Source organism: Nyctereutes procyonoides, unplaced genomic scaffold (genome assembly GCF_905146905.1).
Source record: "Nyctereutes procyonoides isolate TBG_1078 unplaced genomic scaffold, NYPRO_anot_genome, whole genome shotgun sequence".
NCBI classification, from domain to species: Eukaryota; Metazoa; Chordata; class Mammalia; order Carnivora; family Canidae; genus Nyctereutes; species Nyctereutes procyonoides.
The window spans coordinates 5,304,069-5,328,953 of record NW_026575030.1 but is presented as its reverse complement, the minus strand read 5'-3'; the positions used below and the strand labels follow the sequence as shown (position 1 = coordinate 5,328,953).

The following is a 24,885-nucleotide window of genomic DNA, read 5'->3' as shown; positions in this document are numbered from 1 at the left end:
CTCCTAGACACTCTGTCTGCTATTTCTACTTACACTATTCAATAAACTGTTTTCACTTTCACTGAATCACATTTGATGTTCTATCCTATGTGAAACCAAGGACCCTCATGGCTGGTCCTTCAGGACCTTCCTCTAGCCTGCTTTCATCAATTACAATTACAATTGTAATTACTATTTCATCAATTACAAATACTATTCTGGAGTCATATGATTCCTGGCTCTGATATCCATTAGTATGAATTAGGCAAGTTATTTAACCTCCCTGTGACTCAGTTTCCTCATCTTTAGAAGAAGATAATAAAATTAACTATATCAGGATGAGTTCTGAGGATTAAGTTCATAAATATAGCCTCATTTGTTAGATCATAGCAGCCTAATGTAATCTTCAGAGCATAAGAGTATTGATTTAGGGCAGCCTGGGTGGCTCAGCAGTTTAGCACTGCCTTTGGCCCAGGGCGTGACCCTGGAGACCTAGGATGGAATCCTACGTCGGGCTCCCTGCATGGAGCCTTCTTCTCCCTCTGCCTGTGTCTCCCCCGCCCCCCCCCCCCGTGTCTCTCATGAATAAATACGAATCTTAAAAAAAGTATTGATTAAATAAAATTGAAAGAAGGAAAAGAAACATGGAAGAAAAGGCAAGAAGCAATCTGGTTATTCATTTTTAAGATTACTTCAACCACTTATTTACTTATATGTTCCACTATAATGTCATAAACACACCGACCATATTTTCTAGCAGTGTTCACCCAACCTGTTATATTGCTTGATGAAGTAGGGGCTCACTTAACAGATGATGAACAGTTAAATACATAAAAGAAAAATGAATATATAAGACGAGGAAGCCCTGGATATGTCCAACAAATAGGATAGAAAAATATAAAATAATATACTTTTCATATTTTTCACAAAAGTACACAGAAGCATTGGAGGAATAACCTATAGGAGGCCCAGGGAAATATGAATCCGAGCACTAAAGGGCCAGTAGGCTGAAATGTACCTAAATGAGCCTCATCAACCAGTCCTCATTCAATTTAGATACAGTAGACATCCAGATCCAGGCATATAAGATCCAATTCCAACTGTAACATGGCTCAAATGGCTTGCTTTACTATTTCTCTTACATAACCAAGGTCAAGTTGATGGTACCTACACATCTCCCTCCATGCTGGAAACTCCTTTGAAAAAGATTTTATAAGAATATGACACTCAGAATAAAGAATACCTAAGACCAATGCCCACCATGACTATCCCTCATTGTCATGTGTGTGTACTTACTTGCTGGGTTTTCTGTGCTATGTAGACTGACCACTGGGACACCTGGGCCTGGATTTTAAAAACAAATATATATTAAAAAATGTATAAATATTTGAAAGACATCTAAGTAATAATTATTGGAAAGGCTATGTGACAGTTATTTTTTCCAAATTGAAGCATTTCATAGTTAAAAACATAATTAAACAGAAACCAGGTAACTAGATTTCATTTCTATCTATGCATATTTTATTCAGAAAAGAACATATGGGGAAATAAACAATTTTCAGAGATTATTAAGATCTCCACTTCTATAATTGTATGGTACTCAATTTTATGCTCCTTACCGTCTATTTCACCTTACTCTCTTTCATAGAGTAGTCACTGACGTTCAGAAAGCAGATTCATGACCCCATGACCCCTCATTAGTTCATCCAAGATTAAATTCTATTTACCACTCAACCAAGGAAGATGCATACATGGATAGAAATATCGGTTCTAATTAATTATATATCAATTGAAAAAAAAAACATTAACTGGAATCATGAAATAGTTCAAATATACGAGTTAACTTAGTATAGCCATGTTATCTTGAAACTTCACTCCTCTAAGGAACTATATCTAGAGGTCTAATAGTTTTTTCCTGGTGCCATCAAACACGTACTTTTTGATATCTAGAGAAAAAAAAAACAACACTAAAAAGAGCAAAGTGTTGTTCTATTCCTCAAGATTTCTTAAGAACAGGACAGCTTCAGGTACCACTTAGAGCAAAAGCACTCAGTCTATCACAATATAAGGGATACATTTCTTCCATTCCATCTCTAGGAAATTAAATATCTACTTAAGAGGCAATGGTTCCTATCAGTATAACCTGATATACCATACAAATATATAAGACATAAGTACTTTTACCAAGTGGAAGTAATTGAGGTGAATGTAATCTTTTAGAATGGAAGGGTGCTAGACTCACCCAGGCAATTACTCTAGATCCCCAATCTCTTAACAACCAAGCTATTATTTTAATAAGAGGACTTTTTTTTTCTAAAGACTAGGTAAATTAGTTTATTGTTGTAGCATGACTTGGCTGATGTAAATGTTTATTCACTTTTTTAAAAGGTTCACTCTCAAACAGCCTTTATTGATCATGAGTAAATGTTGATTTCAAATTTCATTTTCTAAATGAAGATATAATTTATAGCTCAGTAAATTCATAATTTACAACTTAACAGAAACATACATTTAGAATATCAAATCATAGCTAGAGAAAAATAGTTACTCATGATAGTAATAGATACTGGTCAAATAAAGTAAATTTCATCAGAAATCATGTATTACCTTTACAGAGTAATAAGAAATGTTGATTCATAGGACTAAAACTGGCATCAAAATATGTACATTGTTCTTTCATAAAATTACATGAAATGCATTGACGATTCAATAGTCCTTCAGTAGAAGCACTGGAGAAAGAAAAAGAAAATTAGAAATGGTACTATTCCAAGTACTTAAATGTATGGCATCAATATTTAAATATTAAACTGAGGAATTACAGCATTATTTATGTTGCATTTCCTTGTAAATGATGACTTATCATATAAATGCAAAGTCAATTTCTTTTTTCCCCTTATTTTCAAAGTCAATTTCTATTAATGTTAAGACATACACATTTTTCTCCTCTAATAAAATTAAAATTATGTACACCTGTATGCATATATAATGTATGTATGTTTATAACCAAGGAACTGATTTCTACAGGACTCCATGTAACTTACTCTTATCTGCCTTTTCTCTATAGATATTCCTTTATAAAATTGTAAAAGGAATTGCCCACAGATGGGCATAACTCACCATGAATAAAAATTGAAAGAACTAATAACATGCTTTCACAAATCACACAAAGAATCAAGCTCATGATTTCCTAAATTCAGTATTCTAAACCGTGGAATTTGCTATCAGTGTCAGATTTTTCCCACTAAATAGATGCACTGAAAATACTTGCCTTATATACTTGCACTGAAATTTTTGATAGTTATTTTTGTATGATAATGTTAATGATCATATATAATTTGAGACATCAGAGAGGTATGTAAAGAAAACAATCCCTTTATTTTATGAATAATGATACTTAAAGTCAGAGTGAGCTATTTACTCAAGGTTAAATATCCTACATGGAATCATTTATTTTATAAATAGAGTTGAATCATAAATTGTGCAAACATGAAAATGCTGGTGAAGATGTATCTTAAACTTGGACAAAATACTCTCAATTTCATTTTGAAATGAAACATGATTTTGGCTATACATTTGTAAATGAATCCTAGCCATTTTGGTGTTCAGTATGCCACTGGCATGGGGTTGGGAACAGGGGTATTCACATGGGTAACAGAAGCATTAGAAGCAATTGAGGATAAATGTTAAGTATCCTTGATAAACTCGCAATTTCACATTTGAAGCATTCTGAACTTGTTACAATCCAAAATTTTCCTTTACTGATCAAGCAATTAATATACACTAAGCATTTCAACACATTAACCATTTTACCTTTACTTACCTATTTTCTCTTTAAAGTTGCTGTATGTGTGTATATACATATGCACGTGCACACACACACCATAGCACTTGCCACTTTAATCATTCTTAAGTGTACAGGTCAATGTCATTAATTATATTCAGTGTTGTGTAAGAATCCATAGAGAGGCTAAGAATGCATGCTAGTTGTCTACAGATACTTAAGTGACATAGAGTTTAAAACCTTTTATCAAAAAAAAAAAAAAAAAAAACTTCTATCTCTCTACTCTTTCCTATACTTTTTCAGGTTCAAGTTCCTCAGAGATTTGATGCTATTTTCTCATTAGATTATGAAATTACTGAAATAAAGAAATGCACATTTTGAGACAAAATTCTGAACTATGGCAGCAGTTGTGTTTATGCAGGGGTATCTCGTCCCATACATTTAGTAAACCAATGATGATTTTTATGACCTGGAAAAGACAATGAATGAGTTTTCTGGGTTATACACTATTGTTAGCCATAATAGTCAAGCCAACTGGCATTTGCTGAGCTATTTAAGGGGAAATTTATTGGTACTACATTTTGTTTATAACACAGCCTGCTCTATTAGTACAGTTCATAGATATGCTGACTCTTCTGCCTCAGTCACTAGAATGTGAAGATAAGCACACAAATCTAAGAAGTCATTTTGATTCAAATCACATTCTAGGCTAATAAAGGGAAGACAGATTGAGATAGTTCCATTGGCTAAAATTGTCCAAGTCTAATCTTCTGACATTATCACTTTTCTTTAAGAGTTTCATAAAATGAGAAAAATAAAACTGATCAAGCAGTTTCATGACCTTAAAACATAGTTCAGGACTACTAGTACCAACCAGAGTATATGTTTCAAGATAGGCATTCGGTCACCAAAAAGAACAACAACAAAAAAAGTAACCAGTACTTTCATCAAGAACTCTAAACCAAAATTAGAATCAGTCTCTAAATAAATAGCTGTTCTCCCTTTGGAAGTCATTGAGAATATGGGTTCTGGACTCTGAGAAAAACAAAACATCCAAAAACTGAATATAGAAATCATATACTGGGAGAGGTGATAAAATGAGACACTTGATTCAGATGAAAGCAACTGATGCATAAATGAGAGTGGTGGATAGAGGGAGTTTAGGGTGCTTTAAACATACATTCTTACTCTCAAAGGAAAGTCTACGCCATTGGGTATGAATCAGTGGTGAAACTTCTTCAAACATGAAGAATTTCTACTGAGAATATGCCATGGCAGTTTTGACACTTTAAAAATGGATCTGTGAAATGGAAATTAGAAAGTGTATACAAAGTCTAGAATTAATAAGTTGCTTGCCAGACAAAAATAAAAGTCATTCTTGTGAGGTCCTGGTGAAAGCTTTCTGAGTGAGGAAACAATTTAATACTAAATAGGTATGACCTTAAGTATCTTTAATGAATATAACTTTCCATCTCAGAAAATTGGGCAGATGAAACATTTCCCATCTAATGCTTTATTTTAGTAAGCAATGAGTGTCCCTGGCTTCAATAGCAAACTTACTAGGTTTTACACACTATAGGGGGCGGGGGGAGAAAAAAATTTTCCCTTGATCCACTCTTCTAAGTAGTCACAATGGTTTTATTTTGTTTGGGAATAAATTACTGGTATACAGTATTAATGCACTGAAAATGAAAAATGAGGCTTAGCAGAAGAAAAGGCCAGTGAGGAAAATACGTAAATGCCTATGATGTGGGCAATTGAGAGAAGCAAGCCTTAAAAAAAAAAAAAAAAAAAAGATATTTTGAGACTGTGAAAGCAGGTAAGGAAAAAAAGAAGTAACAGCTAGATGGTTTTCCCCTCAAGTCCAACCCTTCAGGCTCACGAAGGTTCAGAGCTGAGAAAATGGATCAAGAGTGTGAGATTTTGTCATGTCAAAAATGAAACTTCAGATTTTCCCATCCTATCATTAAGCTGTGTAGATGGCCATTGAGAAATCAACCTATACAGGGCAATCCTTCCACCTTGCTTACCTGTACAGCTGCCTCCCTCTGGGAGAAGTCTCCGTGCTCAGAAAGTAACTGCCCAGGAAAGAAAACAACACAAACATCAGGCACAGATCAATTTTTGCCAGGCTGATTTTCATTTGAATTTTCAAACTGCCAAAGAACAGGTAAGAGCTGTTTCATTATTCAACCACAGAATTTTGGTCCATTTGGGAAACACATCTTTTTTTCTTAAAGACGTCTGAGGGTGTGTGCACGTATCTGTGTAAGTGTGTCCGTGCAAGTGTGTCCCTGGATAAAGATAGGGAGACTCTTTAAAGAAAAAGTTGGTCTTTACACAGCTGGACTGTCTGGACGAGGACCACAGTAAGCAAAACGTAAATCTGGCAGAAAAAATTGCATTTGACAGCCCTGACTTCCAACCTGACTAGAGAACCAAAAACGCTCACATTTTTTGAGTAGTTTCATCGTATGCCAAGATCTTTATAACTTCCCAGTTTCCTGATGTCAGATGTCGCACGGTAATTTGCTCACTTTTACTCTGCAAAGAAATAGAAAATATTGATTTTCTTTTTTATTTAAACAGCACCTCTGTGGTCAACACAAAAGTACTAACTGCCTGTGTCACTTTTAATTCTGTAATTCTCAGCTAACATTCAGTTTTTTGCTTTCAAACTCAAGAATCCGTGCGTGCACGCACACACACACACACACACACACACACACACACACACACACACGCAAACATTGACCAGAGTAGGATAGTGCCTTTTCTCCTATACTGTAGGAAAACCATTCTGAAAACACCTCTGGGTGAGGCTTGCCTGTGCATCACTTTGACATGGGATGTCATTCGTGGCATTTGGTACAGACATAGGACTTTGGTAACTCTCATCTTGATGACTGGCAACTGCACAGTTTGGATGTCTTTAAATAAAACATTTCAAAACAAACTTTATTCTAAATAATTACTATTACATACTTTCAACTTTTACAACATGTTGTCACCTTAAGATTTGCTATTTCCCCACAATAACTTATCCCTGAGATTTATTCCTATTAATGTTTGTAGCCATAGTTTGTTTTCACTGCTATATGGCATTTTATATGAAGATAGCATAATTTGTTTTATCAACAGTTGAACATTTCCAAATCTTTGCTCTTAAAAACAAGTTGACTATGAACAGTTTTATTAATGTCTCCTGATGCATATGGCAGGGTTTTCTTGAGACAAACACCAAGAAATTGGGGACTGGTCTTTAGTACAGATGTCTTCTACTTAAATAGGCAGTGAAAAAGTATTTTCCAAAGTTGTCCCTGTTTACAGTCTACTAGCAATATGAGTTTTCATTGCTCCACATCTTCATCACTGCCTTACCAACATTAATTTCCTCAGACTATTTAATTTTTTGTCAAACTAATGAGTATGAAATTGTATCTCATTCATTTTATTGAGAAAATATAGAAACCTGTTGAAAGGCAGAATGGAAAGTACATGGATATCCATAAGATCATTTCCTAGATTCACCAAATGTCAACATGTTGAGAATTTGTCCCCCCTCTTTTGCTGTTTGCTGAATCATTTAAAAGCTGCAAACATCAGGGTATTTTTTTTTTTAAATTTTTAACATCAGGGTATTTTTGCCTTAAATAATATACATCTCTCAAGATTAAAACTATTTTCACATGTAGGCAAGTCACATATCACACCTATTAATTAACATTAACAAAATCTAAATATATAGTCTATACCCTAATTTCCACAGCAATCCCAAGTAACCCAAATAACTATATATATATTTCATATTTAAATGTACGTATATTTATGTATTTAGATAAAATAGATGTCTCAATCAAGCTTTACATATTATATTGGATTATCATCTCTTTAGTCTCAAAGAAAAGCATTTGTCTTCTTTGATTTCTACAATAATGGCCATTTTTTAGACTCTTGGTCCAGTGTTTTACAGAATGCTCAGCATTTTGGATTTGTCAGAAACTCAACTTATGATAGGTATACTGGTATAATTTCAGTTTGCATTTCTCTTAGGAAAAAAGTTGAACATCATATATATGTATGTATAGTACAACATATATATCATTTGCATAATTACAAGTGAGATTCAGTAATTATCTCTCTGCTAATGTTTGTCTATATTATCTATCAGATTTCTTTTGTGTTTTGGTCTTCTTTATTTTTTAAGAGCTTTTTACGTCTTTATTTATGTGAGCTTAAGCTGCAAATATATTTTCCTGGTTTCTCGTCTTATGTTGACCTTAGTTATAGTACAATTTCACAAAAATTTTTTTTCTATATGTAATCAAATTTACCATCATATTGTCTCTAGGTATTGGTGCATAGTTTAAAGGCTTTCTTCAAACTAAGGTTACAAATAATTTATTGATGTTTTCTCTCAGTACATGTAAGGTTTTATTTCTCAAAGTTAGATATCTGAACATTTTAGAATTATGGTGGTAGCATATATCTACTTTTATCTTTTTCCTAATGATATTCAATTTTTCCAAGACTACTTTATGAAAAAATTCATTTTTCCTGTACTTTGAAATGCCATCTTTATCAGATATATTTCCATATGTGTCTGTCTATACTGTTTCTTTAGTCTCTGTTAATTCATGTCGCAAAACCACACATTCTTAAATACAGATTTCTGTAACATCCATATTGTTTACAATTCACCCCTTCTCTATTTTTGTCAGGATTTCCCCAAATATTATTAAAAATAAGCATGTCTCATTCAAGCACATAAAAACTTGACAGAATTTCTTATTGGTATGAAATAAAATTTATAATTAATATTGACCTCTTTTTGATCTTTAGTCATTTTATCCCAGAACAGGGATGTTTTCCCATTTTTTTCACGTCTATGCCTTTCAGAAAGCTTTTATGTCTTTTAGCATTGTCCTCATACAGATTTTGTACATTGAACACATTTACATTTCATATATATTTCATTTTTATATTAATTACCAAGTGTTTTATATTTTGTGGCTATTGTGAGTAGCTTTCTATTTCATATCTTTTTTAAATCATATCCTTTCTAAATGGTTATTATTTGCAAATAATGACACTATTCATTTCCTTATGCTAAATATCTATCCTGCTATCTCACTGAATACTTACCCAAATCTTACGGCTTATGGTTTATTCTCATCTGATTTACACAAATACCTCCCAACACAATATTGTGGATATGGTGTGCATCCTTCCTTGTTTATGACCTTGATGGGAATCCTACTCTATTGGATTATGGACTGAAACATATGTTTTATCATGTTAAGAAATTATCTACCAATTCCTATATTTTTAATTTTTAAATATTTTATTTTTTAAAGATTTTATTTACTTATTCATGAGACACACACACACACACACACACACACACAGAGAGAGAGAGAGAGAGAGAGAGAGAGAGAGAGAGAGGCAGAGACACAGGCAGAGGGAGAAGCAAGCTCCATACAGGGAGCCCGACGTGGGACTTGATCCCAGGTCTCCAGGATCAGGCCCTAGGCTAAAGGCAGCGCTAAACTGCTGAGCCACCCAGGCTGCCCCTATATTTATTTTTTTAAAACCAGGAATTGAGGGATCCCTGGGTGGCGCAGCGGTTTGGCGCCTGCCTTTGGCCCAGGGCGTGATCCTGGAGACCCGGGATCGAATCCCACATCAGGCTCCCGGTGCATGGAGCCTGCTTCTCCCTCTGCCTGTGTCTCTGCCTCTCTCTCTCTCTCTCTCTCTCTCTGACTATCATAAAACAAAAAACAGGAATTGATATGAAATTTTGTAAAAGGCTTTTACAGCAACCATAAATAAAGCACATAGAATATTTCAAATTGTGTTGGTATTACTTTTGAAAGTCTGGTAAGATTCTCTTGTAAAATCATGTGATCCTTGGTGCTCCATTGTGGTGTATTTCTTTGATGACATTATTTCTTCTATGTCATTAGTCAATATAAGTTGTCTGTCTCTCTTGGGGCAGTTTTGGTAAAATGTGTTTCCTCATGAAACTGTTCATTTCATCTAAATTTTCAAATTAATTGGCATAGAGTTCTTCAAAATATTCTCTAGGGATCTATTAACTGTCCTTTGCTATTTCCCACCAATCATTCCTAATTGTATGTGTTTCCTTTCTCATTTTTACTCAGTTGGTCCAGCCTGTGTTTTGTCTTTGGGTGTGTGTGTTGTCATTCTTGTTATCACTAGTTATAAATTTTGCAAATTTGAACTTTGCAAGGAATTGTTTAGTTGGATTTACTTTAAAAAAGTTTCTAGCCAGAAAACTTGTTAAAAATATATTCTTGATTTACATTGTCATCATAGCATGCTTTCATATAATTTCTACTTTATGGAACTTATTGAGCCTTTAAAATAATTAATGCATGTTCAGTTTTTATCAGTGTTCCTTATGTACTTGAAAAGGATTTATCTTTTATTTGGATATATATATATAATTATATATTACATGATATATATATATTATATGTATTGGAATATTGGTGAAGGGAGAAGTGAAAACTAGAAACTAGTGATAGAAACCAACTGTATATATAACTATATATAAATAATATATAATGTAGCTAATATTAGAATACAATATATAATAAAATATAATATATAACAAATATATATATATATATATATATATATAAATCATATAATGTGATTAACTTTGGACAAAGGTTGGTACAAGAAGGTTTCCACATACCAAGTAGCTTTTGTGCCTTTCCACTTTATGAAGGTAGCTATTGCACTATCTGACACAGATACAGACATTTTTAACTATTGTACCTTCATTGTGATTTGTGCCTTTGAACATCATAAAGTTTCGTCTGGTCTTCTTAATGCTTTTGAGGCATAATGCTCTCTTGTCTAGCATCAAGATTTAGTCTTTCTAAATCCTTTTGTTTTAAATGTGTATTTTCAAAAAGACTGAATTGCATTAGTTTCAAGAACCAATATGAAAAACTTTTTATTTTTTATAAGATTTTATTTATTCACAAGAGACAGAAAGAGAGAGAGAGAGAGAGAGAGAGAGAGAGAGAGAGAGAGAGAGAGACACAAGCAGAGGGAGAAGTAGGCTCTATGCAGGGAGCCTGAGCTGGGACTCAACCCTGGGTCTCCAGGATCAGGCCTTAGGCTGAAGGCGGCGCTAAACTGCTGAGCCACCCGGGCTGCCCTGAAAAACGTTTTCTTAAAAATTTTAGTACATAAATTAAGCCAAATTACATTTATTGTGTATGACTGATACCTTTTGAAAACTTCTATCGTATTTTATATATTTATTATGGATATCATGTTTAATGAGGTTTTTTATAAGCAGTTTTTTGTAATTTTGTTAATGTTTTTAAGTCGGCTAGGTTTCTTAGTTTTATGTTATTATTGTATTAATAACTTTTTTTGTATTAATAACTTTAATAATGTTCTTACCACCACTCCAAATTTCTCTTTTGTTTCCTGACCATTTTTGTTGTTCTAGTTTATTGTTGGATTATGGTTTTAAATTTTGCCTAACCCCTACTGTTCTTCTCTTTTTTAAGAAATCCAATTAAATGTCAGTTCATAGTATTCCCCTATCTTAGCTATTTCTGATCCTCTCAACTTTATTTCATTTGTTTACTCATTTGTTTTCATTTCCCTGCTTTATACCCACTAGTATATTTTCAGCAATATCTATTTACCCTTGATCATCTTTCCATTAATTTATTTCTTACTATTTTGTACTATTTTTTAAATGTCCTTCCTGAAATCTGTTATTTACTCTACAACTTTTCTTTTTGAAGCCTTTACTGAGTTTTAAATTTCATGTTTGATAATTTTATATATACAAGTATTTATTTAGTGATACTTAATTCTTTCAGGAGTATCATATGACTGTATTCTTCTGCTTCATAGTTGATTTTGAGGGAGGGGTATCTTTATTGAATATTTTTAATTCTTACTTTCTGTTAACCTCATACAGTCATGTCTGTGTGTCTGCTGCCAGCTATATATTCTTCTTTATAAAAATCTCAGATTTTCTAGGATATAGATGTGTAAGGATAGTAATATTAGATGACCCACTAGACTTACATTACTGTTACACTAAGGAACTAGGTCCCTAAGGAATACTTTTTCTAGAACTCTAAGAATTTATTCCCCAGCAGTGTTAGGAGGGGATGCGTATTTTCTGACTATATATATATATATATATATATATATATTGTTATATATATGTTATATCTATAGTTATATCTAACATATATCTATGTTATAGCATGTGTCAGAATTCCCTTCCTTTTTAGGTTGGTATATATACACACATATATGTATATATACTTTTATACATATATACATTATATATATATAATATATATACATATATACATATATGTGTGTGTATATATATATATTTTTTTTTTCCCCTGCAGGGTCTTTAATTTCCATCACTAGTTTCTAGTTTCCACCTCTCCTTTCACCAACAATATTCCCAGAAATGACTCTGTTTTTTTCTCTTTTTCTTAGGTGGCAATTTTTAAAAACCATCATATTTGGTTTTGTGCATAGTCAAGGTCCTTCACTTTGATTTCTTGTCTCAATGGTGATTTTTATTTTTAAGTTTTATTTATTTTTATTTAAACTTAATTGACAAAATATTTTATAATTTCAGGTGTAAATCATAGTGATTCAATATTTTTACACATTAGGGAATGATCCCCAGGTTAAGTCTGGTTACCATCTGTCAGTATACAAAGTTTCAATGCTGATATTTAAAAGGAAGCTTAACTAGCGGTGCACTGTAGACTACGCTAAATTACTTAAGGTTTTGGTGAATGCCTTTATCAGCTTAAAGAATTTGTCTTTGTTAACAAATTTCTGAAGTTTTTGAATATGTATTTTGTAGAATTTATTGGAGGCTGTCTGCATCTATAAGATGATTTTTTTTCATGTGGAGGCAAATGCATTGAATTATGATATAGATATTTACATTTTAAGCAAACTTAGAATTCTTATGTGAAAAATAAGTTTTTTTTTTTTATCCACTGAAGAATACAATTTGCTATAATTTGGTTTAGGAGTTCTTAAGTGACATGTAATTGTCCTTCATACTGTTTTCATTTGGCTTGGGGTACCAGATGATAACCTGTATCATAAAATACATTGAAAAATATTCCATCTTTTTCTATTTTCTGAATGTGTTTCTATATAATTTAAGTGTGTGCTTCTTGAATATTTTGAATATTTGGTAGATCCCAACTTTGAAATCCACCTATACTTAATGTGAAAACATTTTAAAACACTGTTCCATTTCCTTAATAATATAGGACAATCAGATAGTTTCTTAAATTAGATTTGGTAATTTTTTTCTATAATTCATTTTACTCAAGTTTTCAAATTTGTTGGCATGAAGTTATTAATACTATTTTAAAATACATTTTAAAATCTGCAGTTATGCTTCCTTTTGATTACTTTGAGTTTTTCTACTTTTTAAGCTAACTTAATAGACATGATACATTTAATTATTATTAGTATTTTTTGCAGAGCCAAGTGTTTGTTTTGCTATGCCTCATTATTTTACCTTTGCTATAGTTCATTGAATTCTATTGTATTTCTCATTTCCTACCTTCTTCATTTGAATTTATTTTGTTCTTTTTCTAAATTCTGATATTGAATGTTAATTTATACATTCCATATTTCCTTTTATTGATGATAACCTTTATGTAGATAATATAATGTATATATATTCTATTAAATCCATGCATAATGTAGACATTATATTTTAATTTCCCAGTGTGTGACTTTGGGACAATTGTAATTGTTGGAATTCACCTCTAATTCATTTGCATTATCCTTAGAGAATTAAATATATTACTAGCTGAGTAATAATTCACGTGTTTTTGGTATAAATATGTCTAGAATCTGGGGTTTTTGACATTAGAGAGTTTCATTACAATATCAACTTTCGCATACTATTGGAAGCAGAAACTAAAAAGGGCACTCTACTCCACTATGTATATGTAGTAAAATAATTTGCCTTCAAAAATTTTTCTATGTCTTATGTCTATATTTTGACATCTCCCTAAATCATCTGTTCCTTGTTTTTAAAGGGAGTTCCCTAGACCTCTAGCTTTTTAACATTGACAACAATATATGACTTCCTTATTTTTAACTTTTTTCTTTGCATGTTGTCTGACACATTACAGCACTTTACAAGTATTTGCTGAATGAAAGTATAAATGCAAAGATGAAACCAAATTTCTCTGATTTGAGGCAGAGATAGACCAAAGACTTACACAGAGTTCTGAAATCACATATTTAATAGCCGGATTCCCACAGGTCAACATCCCATAGATGGTTTCCCTTACTCATTTTTAAACCCTGCTTTGAATGAGCCAAGGACAGGATATTAAGATCTTAAGGTTTTACTGCATCTTTGGTGCCCAATTTTAAGATGAACAATGTCTCAAAACATTAAAGATAAAGAAATTCTGCTCTATATTTGTACATACCTAGGGAGGCTTTTGGCTCAGAGATTTCTAGCTTGACTATATTTTCTTTTTTTTTTTTCCAGAAAATTTTGTTATTTGTAGATAAATGTTTAAGGGTAGAAGAGTGTCCACATTAAAAGTGATCATGAGCAAAAATCTTGTGCTTTGAGACAATGTCTGAACACAGCATACATAAGATTAAAAACCACATTATTAATTTCAATGATCCATCTAGCATAAAAATATTATGCTTCTAGTTTAGGACCAAAAGTCCTCCTGTTAGAAGCGTTAACAACAGCCTCACAACCATCGGATTCACTTCGAGCATCTGTAATTGCCCTACTTGCTTTATATCTACCAGGGAAAATCTGGGTTGTGGACTAAGTAGAACCTCATTTCACATGTAATACATAGCTTATCTTTTATAGTTCTATAGTTACAGTTATAAGACTCAACTATTTTCTACTAATGCATATCAGATTTTATCATAGCATTGAGCATATTATTTTTGATCTGGACCTTAGATAAATAATTCTAATACAAATCAGAATATGGTAGATGGCCATACGGTAAGTTCAACATAAACATCAAGGAACTTGGCTAGTCTGCTCGAGGGAGGTATCTATACCTCAGTTAGTTTTAAATCCACCTTCAAAGGACAAGCAATCACAGCTAAGATAATTTAACAGAGAAGGAAAGAATAATCATTTTTTACTGTACAGTAATAATTATTTCCATGCAACCACAGTCTCTATATTAACTTGGTAGAACAGAAAAATGATTATGAATAAGAAAGCACAGTGGGCTTTTGACAAGGGCAACATGCAATGTACTTTAAATTAAACTCTTATTTCACTTTTAATTTTAGAATAAACAGTAGTAGAACTAGTGATTTCCTTCACTGGAGGGATGACAATCTAGGATGCAGATAAAGTATTTTTATTTCCGAATAAAATAAAATTTGAGAATATGACATCAGAACTATTACACATCAGATACCTCTCCTCAAATTAGTATAGATTTTCTCTTACTCAGAAAAATTAATCTTGTATTTATATTTAAAAATTTGGAAGATGTTGGTATCATTGAAAATTTAATAATACATGTGCTTTTTACCTGATTATATATGGTTCATTCAAATTTCTTAAAAATTCTGTTGAACTTCTGTAGCTTCTAAATAAGTAAAATTTTCCAGTGCTTAAAAATAGCATGCTTTAATTTACTGTCTATCACATGAGGTGAGTTAATTGTTTTCAGACAATGTTCTAATCAGATACAATGGTGAAATTTAATAAAAAAAATATTGGGTTGATTATGTGATAGACTTGTGAATTGGGGGCATGCCATTTTCTAAAGTATTTGTAATGAATGCATTTAAAATTGTTCCAAGTGAAATCATCAGTTCTCATGAGCAATACTTTGTATTGCTACATACAGAAAGAGAATGGATTCAGCAACATATATAATTTTTCACTTAACACAATTTAGGAATATGACAGGGCAATTCCTTATGTTTATGAATTTGAACCACTTAACATGATTGAAACTCTGCTTACTTCATATTTGAGAGAAAAAAGTAGCCATGTCTTTGTCAAAAACCCTTTACTTAACTGCAGCCTGCATTACAGGATGCAAGATATTAGAGTTCCAAATATGGCAGTTCAGAAGTTTAAGGTCTACATAAGAAATACTATGGAGAGATGAGGAAGGAGATTTCTGAAGCAATCACAAGTTTAATGGTCTGAAGTAAAGAAGTTTTACATCATTGTTGGATTTAGGCAGTATATAAATTGATGTTAATATTGCATATTGTATATTCTACTCAAAAGAACAATTACTTTATAGATTTTTGGAAAAGCCAGTTTTTATTTATGTTAATATTGTTTTTAATGCAACATATAAAAGTAGAGGAATTCTGCTATCACATACTCAAATTGAAAATAATCTAGAAATTAAATAATATATGTATATATTAATGTATATATACATACTTATATATTTGTAGTATTTAAGGAATAATTTATAAATATCTTCCATTATTATAGTCTTAATATTTAATATTATTCTTAAGTATGGTTTTAATAGCTGTTCATTCTGCCAAATGTTCATTTATATATATATATATGTATATATAAGCTTAGAAATATTTTACTTTTGATGGAGGAATTCCGGTTCTGTTAATCAAAACTAAATAAATACTCCATAATAAAACGTAGCTTTTTGTAGAGTGACAGATGTAACTACAGCAAATTGCTATGAATTATACATAAATTAATACTGGTTAACTATCTATATCCAGTCAACTAAATATTAATCTTCTAAAGAACTGGTTTTCAAAAATTCATAGCATTATGGGAAAAGTATGCTTTACAATTAGAATTTAAAATATTAGAATGAAATACTCTAGTTTACATAAAATTATAATCTTGTCTAAAAGGAGGATACACATAAATTATTTCTACTTGTATTTTTTGAAATTAGTAAGGATCAATCAACTTTGTAAATACGGAAAAAAACCCACTAAAGTATCTGTAATGACAACCATCACTCTCTATAATGAAAATAACCTGAAAGACTAATTTTATAGCCTGGTCTTAATTAATAGTTTTAAAAAAAAATAATAGTTTTTATCTACATACTCGTGAAAAGGAAAAGTGTTTGTAAAAATTTACTAATCTCATTTAGTAAGATACTTCAAACAGATAAATTTGTTTTCATTCAGTGAGGAAGCTCTCAAATATAGCTAGACATCAGATACTGCTAGGGTAGTCATCTTGATTGTTGGCCATCAAACTCTCTGTTCTGTCAATTCTTACTTTCAGTATGTCAAGGGAAAAAAGGGGGGGGTGAAAAGTCATCAATGTTGGTAATGCATTGCTGTTAGACTGTAAATTACTATTTTTATTTTTCAATGTTTTTTTTTAATATACTATTTTAGAAAGCCAATTTTACACTCCATATCAAAAACCTAAACAGGGATGCCTGGGTGGCTCAGTGGTTGACTATCTGCCTTCAGCTCAGGGCATGATCCCAGAGTCTCAGGATCGAGTCCGTTTTGGGCTCCCCGCAGGGATCCTGCTTCTCTGTCTGCCTATGTCCCTGCCTCTCTCTTTCTGTGTCTCTCATGAATAAATAAGTAAAATCTTAAAAAAAAAAAAACTAAACAAATACATATGTACATATGTGCTTTGCCTAGGTATCTTTTGATAACATATATATTTGTGGTAATAATCACAAATAAGTATGTATAAGAATGTTTATCTCTGAATAATCTCTAGTATCAAAACTAGCGTCACTTTAATGATGATTCAAATTGATTCATTTAAATATAGTATAGTAAATCTAGTTGGCAGAATGAACATATATAACATACATATTAAAACCATACTTAAGAATATTAAATATTAAGAATGTAATAAATAATGGAAGATATTTATAGATTATTCCTTAAATACTACAAATATATATGTGCTATGATTACAATATTTAAGAGAAAATCAAATAGTTTTTAATATTAAAAGGAATTAGAAATAAAAAAATAAAAGGAATTAGAAATATGTATTAGAAATACCTCATATATGTTAAAAGGAATTAGAAATATATATTAGAAATAAGTACGATTTATACTGTAAGAGTATGGGGTGATGAGATTGTGTTTGATTTTAAATTTGTTCACTTAATTCGGTTTAGAATCATACACATTTTTATAGCATATATACGTGTCATTATGGTAATCATAAAAGATTCATAAAAGAGCTTTTTTGTAAGCTATTTAAAAAATTGAGGCAAAGGAATTCAAACTATTTAAGATTGTGTGTGTGTGTGTAGACTTAGGTATAACTTATATTTATCTAACCACTGACCTCTAACTCATGAGCAAAGTAGATTTATTTCATCAACATTGCCAAAATATCCATAAATAATCAGTCATGTTTATTTCTCAGTGAGACAAGCTACAAATTCTCTGAACTGCCACTAGAATAGATCAAAATATTTTCTACTTCAAGGAAAGCTTTGTTATAATCTTCATATGGAAGAGGAACAAAGTAAACACATCTGCTCTATGAAGTTTTTGTAATAATGAATTAGAATGTATGTCAGGATTATTTGGGGACAGAAGGTATTTCTTCCTATGGCTTATAAAGGAACTTCTGCTGATTCATAAATATCTTTTTTTTAATTTTTATTTATTATTTATGATAGTCACACACACACACATACACAGAGAGAGAGAGGCAGAGACATAGGCAGAGGGAGAAGCAGGCTCCATGCACCGGGAGCCCGACGTGGGATTCGATCCCGGGTCTCCAGGATCGCGCCCTGGGCCAAAGGCAGGCACCAAACCGCTGCGCCACCCAGGGATCCCGATTCATAAATATCTTGATTCCTACATACCAGCATCAGCACCCCCCCATTCCCAGCCAGTCCCACACTTTTAAAAGACACTATTTCTCTTAATTTGTTGAATAGATTGTTTTCCTGGAATTGTATATATAAAAGATGTATTACACATCTTTCCCTATCTTTCACTCTATCTTATAAATATTTACAATTTGTATCTAATTTTGACCACCTGGATTTTCACACAATTTCTTGAATATAAAATACTAGCCTTTAAAAATTTAATCAATTTAAAAATTTAATAAAATGCTACATTCACTTTTAAGATTTGGAAAGTGTGATTTATTATTTTTGGCCAAAATATCTCTCCTATTTATGATAACAGAGTTGACTATTAGCTAGCAAGAGTTAATCAGGTAGAGCAATTTGCTAGTGAAGCTTCCTCCAGTTCACATTAAAAAATAAAAAACAAAAAACAAAAAAAGAGTTCCCTTAGTCATACCTTTCTGATTTAATCATTTTAAAAGTTAGCTATAAAACTGTCAGAAAATTTATGCATATATATATTTATTTAGAAATAAATGAGATCACATTATACATTAGTCTATAACCTATTTTTCCAACTTAATGATATACTATGAAAATTAATCTACATCTCTATTTTGGACATTATACACGTCCCAAAATTTTTATTTCAGCTTTGATTAAAATTAAAGCCATGACAATTATTTTAATAGGTACAGACCTTAGACAAGTGTTTAATTTTAAACTACTGATATAAGATTTTGAGAATTCAAGGCACTGAGTTGCTGAACATAAATATGTATGTAGATAATGATAAAAGTATAAGAATATGCACAAGGCTTAAAGGTTCTAACGACATAAAAGTAGCTAGGTTGTTTCGGGATCTTTTGGCACATTTATATTTTTTACTCTATATTTTGTAAGCATGAAATTGATTCTTGGCTAGTTTGTTTGGAAACTCTCCTAGAGGATTCCAATTTTTCCACAAAGTTTTATCTTTATAAATTATCTTTTACCTGAGACTAGGATGTTTATTTATGTGATTTTGAAGGAAACTAGTTCTCATGAATATTTGTTACTAGCCATTACATTCAAATTGATTCATTAACCTTGTCATATTTCAACTATTTCTAAATTCTCTAATTTTTTAGTAATTGGGTACAACTTTATAAACTTTTAACTGTAAACTCATTTGCAATTTAAAGGAAAAATGACCCTTTCCTTCTTTTTATCAGAAAGTCTATAAAAATTTAGCACAGTCTCTGTCTCTTTATCCTAGTTTTTCAAATCTGCATTACATTCGCTTATGAGCATCTACCATAATATATCCAACTTTTCGATGGACATGTAGTTTGCTTCAAGTATTTAAAACATTTATAGCACTTTGAAATACTGCTTGTACAAAATAAAGAATATGTATTTGTTGAATGAAAAGTTTTCTCTAGATTGTCCTCAAGTCTATGAAAGTAGGGGCTGGGTAATTTTCATGTATTCAATTCTATATCCAAAGGCCCTCACCTCTTAGCATACGTGTATGACTCACTGAGTTCTGTTGAGTGTTGAGACTCTTGTGGGAAGGTACAGTTTGAACTTGTAGCTATGGAGGGGAATCCTCTTCCTAAAACGTAGTCCTTGGGTTAAATATATGGCTGAACTTCACAGGCATTAACTATAGATTCATAATATGTCACAAAATTGTACCGCAATGACACCGAATAGAAAGAAGCCAGCACTTACCTGGACAAGAAACATCGCTATGTGGTGAAATTCTCCACGGCCCCCCTGCTTAACAGGAACTGTCATAAAGAATTTGCTGCCATCTCTAGAAAACACCGGCTCCTCATTCTAAAACACAGAAGTGCATATAATGATCTCAAGATGGTATGTGCTTTGTGCTGCCAACCATTGCTAATTTAAGTATGGGTTACATAAATTTCTCATTTAGAATTTGTGAAATGGTCAAATTATCTCTAAAAATAATGTGAATGCACCACCACCACCTATCTTCAGAAATTTTGTAGGTTTCTGAAACTGTGCCCATTAAACAGTAACTTCTCATCCCTCCCTACCTTACTCCCCATCATTCTCTTTTCTGTCTCTTTGATTTGGACTACCATAAGAAGCTCTTTAATGAATGGTTTACCAAAAAACATGCAATTTTTAATATATGTGTTCTGAAATCTTTGACTCAGCAATTCTGATTACTTGAACATACATTTCTCTTGATCTATATATAAATTTACTGAAAACACAGAAGATAAAAGGCTGCAAAATCGGAAGGAATCTAGTGAAAATCATTTAATTCAAACTTCGCATCTTCACTTCTCACCCCTCCAAAAAAAAAAAAACAAAAACAAACCCACACACAAACACAAATGCCCATTTGATCATTTTTTAATTAAACTCTAGTGGCATGTTAAATCAATAGAATTATTTTCTGAAAATTAAATGATGGAAGCTATACATATAGATTGCTTTCCTTTTGCTCCAGGGGAAACATTAAGAAAATGGATTTGCCTGACAAAACACTGGATTCTTTCCTATTGGATTAGTGAAAGTGATTACACATATAGTAAAAGGAAGGCTTTGCTTATGGTTTCTTCTGCAGGTCTTTAAAATGGCCTACAAGCTGTTTGAGGTGATCTGGCCCACCACTCTCTTTCTGATCTCTTCTTTTCATTCTCTTGTTTCCATATTGTGCATGCTCCTGCTCCAGGGCCCTTGCACTTTTTATTCTCTTTGGTTCTTTCATTTATGTCTTCCATACGTTGTCTCTTTGTCACCTTATCAGTTAGGTGCTTCTCACCCCATCTAGAAGGGGATCTTAGAGCGAGATCACACAGCTCTATCTGAACCCTTCATCCCCTTTTACCTACTTCCCATTTCTTTCTATATTACCTAATAGCATCCAACACACTATGTTATAGGCAGGGGTGTATATATGTGTATGTATGAGGTGGACAGGTAGGTAGACAAGTAGGTAGTGTTCCCCTGGAATGCGAGCTCCATGGGGAAGGAACCTTCTATTTGTCACTGCTCTATCTCCAGCACCTAGAAAATGACTATCACATAAATTGTGCTTAATACTTATATACTTAATGAATAAGTAAATGACTCTTTTCATAATCTTAAGAGTCTGATTTTAGCTTTACTAGTGAGATCATCCTTTGATAGAAATATAAGGATAATATTTTCCTTGTATACTTCATGGACACTCATGAAAATATAAGATGATATATGCAAACATTTAAAACTGAAATAATATACAATTCAAGGATGAAGACAATGCATCGTTACTAGGCATATAATATAAGAAACTTGACTGAGTGAATTACATCTTTCAACTATGATAGAGTCAATAATTCTGTAGGTTCCATCTCTTGTGCTCTGGGATTTCTCTTGGCCTTTGCACATAAAGCTTTTTCTCTCTGGAACAACCTTTCTGTTTCCCTTTATGCTGAATCTTACTCTCCCCTCCTCCCTCGCCTGCCCCTCCTTAAACTCAAGGAACAGGAACCATTTACAAATCTCCCTAGTTAGAGAGTATCTCATAGTTAGGAAATCTCTCCTCAGAGATTCTAACAATTACCCTGTGTTCATCTCTATCACAGCATTCAATGCATTCTATTATATGGTTGGCTTCCTTCACTAGGCAAGTAATAATTAAACTAAATTTGCAATTTTATCTTTTTAGCTATATTGCCTAGGACCCAGTAGGTGTCCAACTCATAATTGAATAGATGAATGTGTACCACAGGCAAAAATGGTTGTTATATATCACTCTATCCACATTTGCTCCAACCTATTAGCTCCTCCCCTATTCAATATTATCCCTTTGTGATTTGCTCCAAAAATAAGTTGCCTTTTTAAGGTACAAGGATATCTGTATCTATTTTACTTTCTATATTTGTGTACCCATCTCCTTCCAATTCTGGTGCCTTATAAATGGCTCAGTGAAGGAGCAGATGGGGACTATAATCTCGTATGCATTGGTGCACTTAATAACTTTCACCACTAGGCAATATCTGTCTATAAATAGAGCTCTATGCCAACCTCTTCCTAGAATCAAATAATGGAAATGGAGCCAATTGCACTGTCCACTTTCATGTTTGTGAGTCAGTGTTTATGATGCACAGAGTAATGGATTGGGAATACCAAATTCTATCTCTTGACCAATAATTCTGTACAGAGGTTATCACAAATCTCTTGAAAGCCAGGCCAAATATGGCTACTTCTCTATTCTCACTACAGTCCAGAAAGTAAGCATATGATGATTAAGTTTCTAGTTTTCTTAGGAATTTGTTTCATCTCATTACTATTATCATTCTCATACTTTAAATTTCATCAAATTCTAAAAATCTCTAAAAGCTTCTAGAGAAAAACTCAACTGTGACAAACTACCATCTGCATTATTTTTTACTGAATAGTTAATTGATAATTGATAACTAGTTTCTATGCTTTAAGAAGAATTTCTATTAAACATTCATAAATCTGGGGTTCAAAATGTAGATAGCACAATTCCTAAAGCACATGGATTATGTTGATGCATGTTACACTATTATGAATGTCACTGAAAATAAAACTGATAGCAAAATAGGTTTAATAATGCAGGGCAATTTAGAATATGTCAATATCCATTATCTTATTGCTTCTCATTGTTTTTATTTTCAGTATCTAACTTAAGAAATTCCATTACTGACTACAAGATCAAAGTTGATTCTTTTCCAATTTCATTAGATTAAATAGTTTATATTAATACCTACTTATTTATTGGTAGATAAATATAATATAAATAAGGATAATGCTTATGCTTCCAGCAAGAAAAGGTTTAGCTTATCTATAGTCCTTCCTACTTTTCTTTATCCAGCAAGTATTTATGGAAATTTCTTATAAACAGACTCTATATGAGGCATTTAGTCGACAATGGGGAAAAAAAAAGTGAAGACCCCTCCTGCCCTTGTGAATGTAGGGAAACAACATAGAAATAATTGTGTAAGTATTACAAAAAAGATTACACTTGACTTTAAAAAAGAAGGTTTTATAAACGGATGTGATGTGATTATAGTGGTTGGAGGAGGTAGTATTTTAGATGGGTGATTTAAGCTGAGGTTTGAAAAAGGAGCAGCCTTCACAAAACAAAATAGTTGATAGAATTCCATTTAAAAGAAATGCTCATTAAAAAGAACCTGTAAAGTGCTCGCTTCAGCAGCACATATACAAAGAACCTGTGAATATTAGAGCTAATGTGCCTAGAATGGGCCTAGAATGGAGAAGGAACTGACAACAATGGTTTCAGCTGTAGAATAGGCATGGCTAGGGGCAACCAAGGGTACACTTTGCCATGGTCTGTCAGCCAGCCTGCAGCATGGAGAAGAGATTGGCATGCGCCTGAGGAGTTGAGCTTTCAGCAGGTAAAGAGGACCTGCAGTTTCCCTTTTTTTTTTTTTTTTTTTTAAGATTTTGTTTATTCATGAGAGACACAGAGAGTAGAAAGAGAGAAAGGCAGAGGGAAAAGCAGGCTCCATGCAGGGAGCCCGACGTGGGACTCGATCCCAGGTCTCCAAGATCACGCCTCAGGCTGACAACGGCGCTAAACCGCTGAGCCATCTGGGCTGCCTGGACCTGCAGTTTTTACACAAATAGTGGATGCTGTTTGTGAAGCTGAGGAAAGTAAATCGACTGGAAATCTTGGAATGTAAAATTGAAAAACCTGGTGATGAATAATATACAGAATAATAGTCTAAGAAAAATAATATGCAGAAAAGGATAAGAAAACCTTAAGAATGACTACTAGGTTTATGGTTTTAATAGCTGGATGGGTAATTATGTCCTTGACTCCTAGGATAAGAACAATACATAAGACTAGAAGAGGAATATGTTCAGTTTGGACCTGTGGAGTGTGCAGTTACTTGTACAGATTTAGGAGAAGATGCCAAGCATGAATTTGGATGGTTTAGAACTCAGCGAAGTGAGCAGGGCTATACATTTAGAGGCCTCACTACATGGTGGTGATTGAAACCAGAGAAGTGTATGACACTTCAGGAGAGAATGTAAAAGATCTCTATAGAGAACAAAACAAATCAAAAGCAAACCAAACACATTTCCCTTTGTAGAAAAGTGATGGAGTTAGTAGTAAAATGAATTCAGCCATATTCAGATAATTTACTTGTGTTTCCTTCTGAAATGTTCAGAATGAGACCATGTCATGGAGACATTTGGTCGTTATTCTAAAGTGTTCTAAATTTTCAGCCTCATTTATGTCATAAATTAGCATCA

The 24,885-nt window shown here is 32.5% G+C and overlaps 1 protein-coding gene across 1 annotated transcript in view; it reads right to left on the bottom strand.

Moving 5' to 3' along the window:
* Positions 1–24,885, bottom strand: part of DPP10 (dipeptidyl peptidase like 10) — a 599,711-nt gene that overhangs the window by 50,127 nt on the left and 524,699 nt on the right. The window contains exons 13-17 of the mRNA XM_055316192.1: positions 20,347–20,454; positions 6,213–6,304; positions 5,791–5,838; positions 2,587–2,708; positions 1,276–1,323 (exon numbers count right to left, since the gene is read on the bottom strand). Of these exons, the coding sequence (XP_055172167.1) occupies positions 1,276–1,323; positions 2,587–2,708; positions 5,791–5,838; positions 6,213–6,304; positions 20,347–20,454 (418 nt within the window). The remainder of the gene's footprint in view (positions 1–1,275; positions 1,324–2,586; positions 2,709–5,790; positions 5,839–6,212; positions 6,305–20,346; positions 20,455–24,885) is intronic.